At 43.8% G+C, this 10,647-nt stretch overlaps 1 protein-coding gene, 1 long non-coding RNA gene and 1 other non-coding gene across 3 annotated transcripts; 2 read left to right on the top strand and 1 right to left on the bottom strand.

Annotated features, from left to right (window-relative positions):
* The first annotated feature begins 299 nt into the window (after positions 1–299).
* On the top strand, positions 300–381 carry TRNAL-UAG. The gene has a single exon. It is a non-coding gene; the product is annotated as a tRNA-Leu (tRNA).
* A 407-nt stretch (positions 382–788) lies between these two features.
* LOC122176387 (putative short-chain dehydrogenase/reductase family 42E member 2) lies at positions 789–9,729 on the bottom strand. The gene is made up of 11 exons (XM_042864861.1): positions 9,352–9,729; positions 8,705–8,800; positions 7,683–7,740; positions 6,896–7,014; positions 6,322–6,397; positions 4,676–4,758; positions 4,145–4,282; positions 3,291–3,356; positions 2,602–2,665; positions 1,828–1,901; positions 789–1,439 (listed from the first exon to the last, which is right to left on the bottom strand). The coding sequence occupies exons 1-11, from the start codon at positions 9,691–9,693 to the stop codon at positions 1,191–1,193; spliced, it is 1,365 nt and encodes a 454-aa protein (XP_042720795.1). The 5' UTR covers positions 9,694–9,729; the 3' UTR covers positions 789–1,190.
* LOC122176388 lies at positions 1,870–4,447 on the top strand. Its single transcript, XR_006177727.1, has 3 exons — positions 1,870–1,928; positions 3,022–3,109; positions 4,147–4,447. It is a non-coding gene; the product is annotated as an uncharacterized LOC122176388 (long non-coding RNA).
* Positions 9,730–10,647: the final 918 nt, after the last annotated feature.

Below are 10,647 nucleotides of genomic sequence, written 5' to 3'. Positions count from 1 at the left end.
CAGAGGTCGGGCCGGGTGGCACCGGGGCCGCGCGTGCAGCCGCCGCGCGCTGCTGACGCCTGGCCGGGGTGCTGGCGCCACCTTCCGGGAGCATGGTGCCGCGACAGCGCCCTCGGCAGCGCCGAGCCGCTACGCCTGAGGGCGGGGAGGCCGCGCCTGCAGTGCCTCCCGCGGAGAGGAGCGGAGCTGATGCGCACCGCCGCGCCCGAGCACGCAACGGCGGCGCGGGCGGCGCTCCGCGCGTAGAAGCGCGGCTCTACCTGCTGAAAACGGCCTCACAGGCCGCACAACCACCAGGCGGTAGCGTGGCCGAGTGGTCTAAGGCGCTGGATTTAGGCTCCAGTCATTTCGATGGCGTGGGTTCGAATCCCACCGCTGCCAAGAAGTTTTGTCTCCCCTCGGCGGCGGCTCCTTTTCGCAGCCGGCAGCCGCCCGGCGGGGCGCGGGACTTCCGAGCATCACCTCGCGGAGCTCCGTGCAGCGCCGCTCACCGCCGCCCTCTGGCTTCGGAATGCAGGCGGGGAGGCGGAGAGCGGCGCTCGCCACGCGTCCGCCCGTGCCCTCACCGCCCCCCGGTCACGGCCGTCCGTGTCCCCCGGCTCCGCTCCGCCTCCTGCCCGCCCATTCCCGTACTCCGCTCCCGACTGTTCCCTCCCAGCAGCCCGGGGGAAGGGAAGGCGGTCTGTGGGAGTGCTTAGAGGCGGCACAGCCCAGCCCTGGCAGACGTGGCAGCGCGGAGCCGCAGGGAGGCACCGCACCGGTTTCACGGAGCTTCACGTTCCCTTTTATTTTCCCTCATATGCAGTGACGCGGTCAGTTCACAAAGGAAATTCACACCGTGTGAGCTCCGTGCAGCCCACAGGGGCGATTCACAGCCGGGAGCGCTCCGCGTGCTTCCTCTGCACGTTTCTCAGCTCCCCGCTCCTGCGCTGCCTCCATCTGCTTTCCGCTGCTTTTCTCCGTCGGCTGTGCCCTGTGTTCTTTTCGCAGCTCCTCGTGCACTCCAGCAGTCAGTTTGGAAATACGTGTGACTTTAAACGTGTCTTGGTGATGGACTTTGGCTGCAATTGCTTACAGTGTTGGTGGTGTTCAGGTTTGTTCTGTTTTTAATCTAAAATAAGTGCCTGTCTGTGGAGCTGAGGATGTTCCATGGGAGCAATTCTGCAGGGGGCACATGCAGCCTGTGTGAGTCAGTGCTGTGTTTCCTTAAAAAAGTGCAAAACTGAAAGGTCATCAAATCTTAAAGAAAGAAAAATCAAACTTAAAATCGCAAGGAACAAAAGCATCACTTTGGGGAAGACGTGCTCGCTCCGTGCCTCTGCTCTGCTTTTGATGTAATGCTCCACAGAATCAGCGAATGCGAACTTCTCCGGGCTGTAGCCCAGCTGCCTGCGGGCCTTGTCGATGCTGAAGGTGTGCGTTGTGGAGATGTTCTGCACCTGTCGGCAAAGGAGCCAACACACAAAGTGTGAGTGTGTAGCAGAGCTGAACAAAGGCTGTGCACGGTGCCAAAGACCCACTAAAATGAGCTGTAAAATTGTATTTAAAAATACGCATATCCAAACCTGTTGACTACTGACATATGTCATGTAGTCTTTTTGTTCACCCAACAGGAGTGTGCCGAGAGTCCAAAGAAGCAGTAAAGGCTGCACAGCACGATTTACTCCTGAAAACATCCACAAAGTGTTCTGCACTCCTATGTATGTAAGGACACAGTAAAAGTCATCATAGGGTGCCTGAAGGGTCCTCAAACATTAGGTCCCAGCTGTACTCATATGGTACGTGTGCATCCTGGGGGAACAAGGGAGCTTACAAACAAACCTGTACCTCATTTCTGGTCAGCAGAGGTGACAGCTCAACCAATGGTTTCAGTATCAGATGAAGATGCTCCATGACTGTGGCTGCAGAACAAAAGATTTCTTCTTGAGGTAAGAATAGCCAGTTGCAGTACCTTATGATTGTGGCATATCACACACCATATTTGATAGTGAAGGATAATCCTGAGCCTAGGAGAGCTCAGGGCACCCTTAATGCTGACAAGGAGCTGGGTTTTGTCTTTCTTGCTTCAGTCAGCCTGATTTTAGGGTGTGTGCCTCACAAGGGTTTGAAGGCTGTAACTGGGCTAGCACAAAGATCTTGAGAACTCATACAGACATGATAAAACCAAACTCTTCTGGGTGAGATTCAATCTAGTGGCACGTGGGTTTGTTTTGGGGGGAGTATGGGAGAAAGGAGTACAAGAAATTAACTTGTGCAGGCAAAGCTGGTAATCTGCAGGTATTTCATGGAGTCATGGATTTTTACATAAAACCTTCTACGTCTTCCACAAAGCTGCACATCTGGTAAGCCTTAGAAACTACAACCAACCCAAACCATCTGTTTTAGTGTGACTTAACTCACAGATCGTTCTGGTTTCAGCACACATACACACCTGAAGTTCACGTAGAACTGTTGCACACAAGATGAGCTCACAGCACACTTTATGTGTGAAAACAAGAACTGTGGCCACATTAAGAAAAAAAGAACAACCCACAATATCATGTTACAACTGGGAAGAGGGTTGCTTGGCTGGACAGAGAAAGACTGATAAAGTATTTTTACCTGATGCATAAACTAAGGAAGTAGGAATAGGTATCCATGGCTTACTGCAACCTAATCTTTCAAACTGAAAGAGATTAAAAAAAAAAAACCAACAGTAAAAAAACAGTACAGGAGATGGAAGTATTTACTGATAAGGCAGAACATTTAATAATTGCTGTTACTACTTGATTTTTAGGGGATTCCAGTTACGTGTCACAAGCAGACACTGTGATTTTCAAGTAGCAGTCTTTAGAAAATTAAAAAACAGGTTTATGGTAATTGACTTAAATATCATGGTGTGCTGATACCAAATTTAATATCCTGACATACTTATGGTTTAGAGCACGTCGTTAGCAGCAAAATGAACTAACAATATTGGATATTAGAGTTATTCTGTATTTTCAGAGTCATAATTTGAATTTATATTTTTGTCCATCTAAGATAGCCACTGTTAACAGAAGAATGCCCAAGAAATGAGGATGATGGCTATCCAAAGGAGGACCCTGCTTCAGAAAGTCCTTTTATCTCAGTGAGTACAGTTGCTTTCAAGTGATATTTTAAGTAGGCTTTGTTACAGCACTAATCAAAATGAAATTCAAGCAAGAATTGAATGCACACTGAACCCAAATATGTCATTTGCACTCAAAGCCAGAGTTGTGTACAGTAAAACAAATGAATATATTTAGAGATAAAGCATACAGTGTACGTACGAGTGGAGCTAACCATTCAAAAAGGTTGAATTTTTCACCATCATGAATGAAATACACCTGACCACTCTGTTGAACAGGTAGAGAAGAGACAAGTTAGTAAAAAGAACACTGCATATACGTTGACTTGTTTACCTTACTCCTTATGAATAGCTCAAAGACTGTATTATATAGAAACGTGCAGTACACATGGATGTACATACAAGCCAACAAACTGCACATATTTCCATCATTTTTTCTTCTGTGTGCCATGAAATTCACTGTCAACTGGAGAAGCAGTTTGTGTGCCTAACATACCTTGGTACGAATTATTTCTTACAGATTTACGTATACAGAAAGACTGGACAGACTATATAGGGATTACCAAATGCACTGGAAGCAGTGCAATAGATAACTTTTGCTGTTGACACATATTTAGAAGATGGTAGGACGTGTTCTGGCCCCAGTCTAGTTAAGAGTCACTGAAACCCACACAGTTCCATCTGTGTAACAAAGCTGCAAATTATCTCTTAGCAATTTGTTTTTAGAGTTTTAGAAAAAGTAGTTTAATCTACTTTTCCTTTCCTAGTCTACTTTTCTGACATCAAATATTTTTTTCTCATCTTCAGAAATGGCAAATAAGTATCATAAAAACACAAAGATGCAGCTATTCTTGGAGAACTGAATATTCCAGCTCAACACACTGCACAGCCAGTGCTGCCACAGCTCACACTGTCCATGGCACATTTGTCAATTAAAAAATACAGACAACACAAGCCAAAGGACCCCAGTATTACTACAGTAGTTACTGCAGTGCAGGATACAGTGGCAGGATCCACAGCCAAATGAAAACTATGGTGTTCTCATTGTTTACTTACAGCTATGTAGTTCTTCTCGGGAGTGAGAGCTTCAGCAGCCAGAATTTGAGCTTGTACAAGGTTCTCTACGTGCACCCAGTTCATTTTAGCAGAAGGATCCCCAAACTTGAAGTTAAGTATCCCTCTTTCAATATTCCTCTATAGACATAAGACAAACATGAAACCAAAGCAAGAAATAAGACTGGAAATATATGTTGCTCTATCTCCTTTCATCAGTATTTTGGTTTAAGTTGTATGCAAGCAGATTTTTGAAATATCATAGAATGGCCTGACTTTTATAATTACAGTAAGCATTACATTGTAAAGCTGGACTTCCCTGTGTTTGTATTAAAAAAGAGGCTTTTTTAATGTATTATGCATTCTTTATAGATGTCATACAGTGTCTGACAAAAAAAAGTTGCAATATCATCAACAGACAATCGAACTGTTCAACTGATGCCAGATCAGAAGGTTGGTCAGTCTGTAGTACAGATAAGTGATGTTGTTCGGTACCACAGAAAATTCTGCTGATTAGAAAATGGAAGTACATACTGCTAGCCTTGGCAGATGTCTTTGCTCCTCTGGTCCATAAATTCCTGGCGGGCGAAGAACACATGTATGCAGTGCTCCACCTCCTGGGACAATTGAGACAACGATTCAAGACATGTGAGCTTCACATGACTTACGTTATCACCACATGAGCTGAAGAATGCTGTAGCATAACTTACTCTGAATTAAATTTGCTTCAGCAGCTTAGAAATACCACACACCAGAAAGTGCTGAACTAGTAGATGAATATTGGCAAATCAAACCATGCAAAATAACAAGACAGGATTCAAAAAATCCTGCCAGCAATATTCCATAGGGGCAGGGGGGACTCGGAGGTCTTTAAAGGTTCCTTCCAGCCCAAACCATTCTAAGAGTTCTCAAAGCACTGGCATAGCTGAATTCCTAGAAATTACTAGATATTTCCAAACTTCTAACCAACCAGTCCTTTATCTCTGTGCCAAAGCAGTCGGTGAGAGTGCCAGCTGTGGGGATGAATTTGCTGAAGTGAGCAAGTCATTAGTAAGAATGTGGAATGAAAGCAAACTGATCTCTTAGAAAATTATTGCAGGGAAACAGCATCTCACTGTGTGTGCAAGATGGAGCTGAAAGGCTCTCAGTAGTAGGCACAGCCTGCTCCCACTAGAACTGCTGTGGAACCTCTTGAGAACCTCAGTGGGAGAAAGTAAGGGCCATTGTAAAAATCCAGTCATTCCCAAGTGTAGCAGTTGACTGGTTTGTCATCTGCTGTTCTTAATAACTCTTCCTAATATTACTTGAAAACCTGCAAACTACTAATTCATGCTGAGAGCACAGGATCTAATTGAGATGTTTGGAACATCAAAAACCCCAATGAATTGCTTTGATCCTTTGCACAGGTAAATTAGTGTGAGTTTCATTGAGAAATGCACAACTATCTATACTGCTCCCAAAATCAGAGCATCTTTGATATGCTGAGCTGCTAAGAAAGGAGAAAATAAGAAAAAAAAGCTTTTTGGACAAAATAATTCTATTGCTGTGAAATGCCAGTCAATGACTTGATATCTGTTTATAGCTCTCTGCAAGTATCAGATGCAGAAAGTCTTTTTCCTAAGTTGCCCACAGCTAAATTGAGCCCTGTATCACTCGTTGGCACGGCGTCACGTTGCACTTTACATTAATTTGCTTTGTGCAGGCAGCTACAGTATCTCACAGGTGAGCTTAAGTATTCAAGTGTACAACTGCCTTCCTCAACACGGAAAACTTTGGGAAGCACTAATAAATAATTCCAGGCTGTAGTATCAGGTGCCTTATTCAGATTTTAATATATAAGGGAAGGGGAGAACAATTTCATCAGCATTCATGTTCTACTTATACTGCATATTGCAGTGACATAAACACATTATTGTTTAATTTACTGCTGCCTTAATCTTTTCAATGAAGATGCTGAACTCACTGCTGCCATGCCAAGACCTTCTCTTGGCACTGTGAGAACTACAATTAAAAGTGATTGTTAAGAGAAAATCCTTCAGTCTGTGAGAAGGGGAGGTAACTTGATTTCTTAACTGCTGGACACTCTTGTCTACTGAATGGCTGATACAGGATGCAGGATGTTAGTGAGGCAAGGGAAGAAGAGGAGTACATTTTACTATGAACTGCAAACAGAAAAGTACCTGCTAGTGGAGTTCCATTAGCTGCTAGTACCATTTGTTCTGCAATTGATTTGGTTCTGGAATAATGATCAACATGCTACAGAGAAAAAGCAGACAGGTTTGTATCTATTCTTGACATGGCATAACAGAGAGGCACTGCTTCTCCACTCCCTTCTTACATAGCAGATGACAACAAACACCTCAAAATATGGAAGTTTTGGGATGCTGGTTTAGGATAAAATATATGCAGATTGTTAAGGCAAGCAAACATTTTTGTTTATGCAAACCCAGTTAATTAATTTCAGCCCATTTGAGAAGTAATAAATATATGTATGCTGTAATGCTGCCAAGAATGTAATTGATCAGTGCTTAGTAATCTGGATTTCTTTTTCAGGTAACGGAAAAATCAGGAGCCAAGTTTTTAAGACATCACGATTGGTCTGCATTCTGGAGTTTGTTCTCTTGTTGCACTGCCTCAGAGAAAATAGTATTCAGTATATTGTATTATTCAAAATGCCAGGCTTTTTTTTGGGGGGGGGGGGAAAGAAGAATGTAAACAAAGAAGAAAAGTGAAAAAATAATACAACCCAAATACCTTTTCTATAGGAAAATATGGCACAGTTTCCTCATCACCATCTTCAATAGGAAGCCCTCCAAACACCACATTTACTGTACTGGTGTATATCAATCTAGTGACGTTCCTTTGTTTGCAAGCTGCAGCAATATATAAAGTAAAGTAGTTCAGTGGAAGCTTGAACAAAATAGAAAAACCCCTGTATGAAAGGGAGGTGTGCTTCTTGAGAGAAACTTGTTAGATTTCCTGGCAAATCTTAGAAGAGCAAATCCTTCCATTTTATTATTGGATTATTTAAGACACAAAGTATATGGAAGACAACAGTTAAATAGAAAATATCAGTTCAGAACCAAGTGCTTTATTATTCTGCATCTCCTAATTTAGGTAATGTAAGCTAACAGTGTGCCTTTGGGCTGGCTGCTACCAGCCTGGTGAGAGGGCTGCAGCCCCAGCCTGGTAGGTAGCTGGAAGACTTTCTGCTCCAGGGGCTGCCCACGACCTGTGCACACGCTGTAATGCAGCAGTGAGGCTTACAGCATGGAAAGCTGTTCATGTCTCACATGCACACAGACTCTGCCATAATGTCAGACATGGTTATGACAAGCTGAAGTAGTTGAACTGTAGTGCTGACACTAATATCTCGCCCCGGGTATGAAAAGACCACTGACATGTTTCCTCATCTTCTGTCAAAACTGTGATGTATTTGGTAAAAAAAGCAGTTCATGACAACCAAGTAGGTTTTTTTTCCTAAATGGCTTGATACCTTGATATGCCACACCAACACCTACCAGCAGGGTTACATACATACCATCAATGATGAATCTTGTCCCATCGATGTTTACTGTTTCAATTTCTTCTTTGTGCAGCTGGGAAAATAAAGTGGTGCCCTTTTGAGTAATGATACATTCTAAATTCCATAGGTGGACACTGTAAGTGTCCATAGATAAAAGTAATGAGTGCTTTGATTAAAAAAAATAATATATATATATATATGTATAGACTGAGGTTTCAGACATCAAGAAGTGATTTATTATTCTTTTTAAGCTATACTTGTAATTTTCTTACATTTTTTAGAGACTAGCTTGCTTGAAGTGAAGAGAATCATGGTGTTTCTTCCTATCTCCAATGATTATAAGACTGTAAACAGTGTGTTACATTGCCCATGTTTCAGTAGTACTCATTGACCAGCTGGCTCTACCCAGAGTAATTCCAGGTACACATTGCCCAGCTGCAAACATTTTTAGAAGCTCTTTTATACAGTTAAGATAATTACTGAAGTTCATTTTAATTTAATAATGTAAGGAGTGTGTGTGTTTTTGACTTCAATCATAAAAAAACTGTGGTTCAGAATCCCACATCAAGTACATCCTTACAGCTTTTTACCTACTAGTGGCAAACAATTAGAATTTGAAAGAAGGCAGTTATTTTAATTTAGTTACATAAAATAACTTACAATTTAGTTCACATTTCACTGCGTCCAGTGACCTTACATGTAGGGGTTCCATTTAAAAGGTTTAAGGAAAGAGGTTTTAGAGTGAACCTGCCCTCCCTTTTCTGTCCCTTTGTTCTTGCAGTGCTCCAAACCAACAGCCCTCCCAGGGCTGCAGTTAGTGTCTCTAATGATGGGGAAATCATTTCATACTAGGAAAGGGGCACTGTAAGCAGCCTACTTGTTTGCACAGAGCAGTTGACCAGACCAGCATGGGCATGGATTCAGGCTCCCAGCTTCATCTGAAGTGAAAAAGATCTCACATGCAATGTTACAAAATCAGGCCTCCCATCCTCAGTGTGGGCAGTCACACAGAAACATACAAAACAATTTGGACTCACTTGCTCTCTTCCTGACATTCCATATGAAGCTACATGAAACACACAGTCAGCCCCTTCACAGGCTGCAAATATGGCATCATAATCCCTGACATCTGCCTGTAATACATATGAAAAGATATTTGGACCTGGAATCAAAACGATAGGTTAGCATTTGTCATACAGTGGGTTAGCACAGAGGGAACGTGTTTTTGTAATGGCACATACAGTACATCCTGGGACTGAACAGTAGCTCCATTTCAATACTTGCTCATAATCACACATTTCTTCTGTAGAACTCAAAGAATGTAAAAAATGTTCATTAACCTCTTAACACCTCTATGAATCATGAAGTGCACTACTCATCTCATCCCATCATAGGTGAACAAACTAAGGCCCAGGTGTGGGGAGTGATGGTCCTGAGGAGTTCCTTCAGAGACAGGAGATGAAGCAGTACTCCGTGCTGCACATTACAGCTCTCATCGCTCTTCTTATTCCATGTGAATATTAAATGCTTGCTGATAAAAAATCATGTGGGATATTCACACAGTTAAAAATGTCCTTAAAATTTCCAATTTTTTGCAGTTGGGTATTTGGATTCTGCAAATACTAGTAAAATGTTACGGAAAAGGCAAATTAACTTACTGTTGTGAGCATGTATTTTGTCATACCTGGATGCACACTACTCCATTAGGAATTTCCCAGATAGGCTTGTGTATATCGTACAGAACAACTGAAGCTCCTGAGCTGGCAAGAGCACATCCAAGCTTGTATCCCAGGTAGCCTCCACCTCCTGTCACCACTGCTCTCATGGTTTTATCCTTCAGTGCTCCAGCATTTCCCTTCACTCCAGAGCTAGGGGGTTGGTGCCAGGAATTTGCTGCCCCACTCACTGGAAGTTTTCTGTCGTTGAAATAATGTCCTCTGTGACCAGATGTACACAACAGTTTCTTCTCCATGTTGAAAATTGCTCCATAGTGTTCCCTGATGCACACAATTCCAGCAAGCTTCATGGCAACCAGCTCTACTTGCGGCAGCAAGGTCTTACTTCAGTGCAACCTAAAGACAAAGCAAAACACTTGGTTCCAAACGTCCAAAGATTCCTCTTTAGAAGACCAAGCTACGTTTGGTTGTCTCATGTTATAAAAGATCGGTGATGGCCTTTAGGGGTCATACATGAAACAGGGCCATACCTAAATCCTGAACTGTCAGGTAAGCACTCAGTAAATTGCATTTAAGTCTCAATACTTTAAAACCAAGCAACCAAGGCCCAACAGAACAGTGGAACAAAACTGGCCCCGGTGCAAATGAATTTAGTGCTTTGTTTACCTGTCCACGGTTTATTGCAAAGCCATCTGAGCACACTGATGTTTTCAACACCATACTAAGAATCAGCTGAATGTAAATTAAAATACACTGCGCTTTCATTATTGGCAGCGGTTGGAGCTGAGTACTTCAGACAGAAAGAAAGGCTTGCTACTTATCTGATGTCCTTACAGGGTGGATCAGCCCATCTGACTCCTCACTTTCTCACAGAACTAAAGCACAATTGCAAAGTGACAGAAAAGCAAAGACCCGGTCAGTGGGTGTATTGAGCAAAAAGTAGGAGTAAAACAATTGTTTTTTAAACAAGAAGAGTCTTTTCCATTCGTAAAGCGACAGCCAAGGGTACCCGCTGCTGACACGGCGTGTCAGAGGCCGCCGGTACTGAGGCAGCGTTACCGCATCCCCTCCCCGCGCCTCCATAAAAGATTAAAGGCCACCCGAGCCGCCGCCGCTATTCTCTGCATCTCACTTGCAAATTCGCACGCCAGCACGGAAACCGCCGCTCCCCCGGACGACCTCCGGGGCCGGGAGCCGGAGCCCGGCCATGGCCCGGCGGCCGGGGCACCTCTGGGGCGCCCTCCGGGGCCGCCGTGCGGCGGAACGGCCCCAAAGGCGCGGGCCGACCCCGCGCTTAACGCCCG

Source organism: Lagopus leucura, unplaced genomic scaffold (assembly GCF_019238085.1).
Source record: "Lagopus leucura isolate 7727_CA_CO unplaced genomic scaffold, USGS_WTPT01 Super-Scaffold_760, whole genome shotgun sequence".
Taxonomy (NCBI): domain Eukaryota; kingdom Metazoa; phylum Chordata; class Aves; order Galliformes; family Phasianidae; genus Lagopus; species Lagopus leucura.
This window is presented reverse-complemented; position numbering and strand designations above follow the sequence as displayed.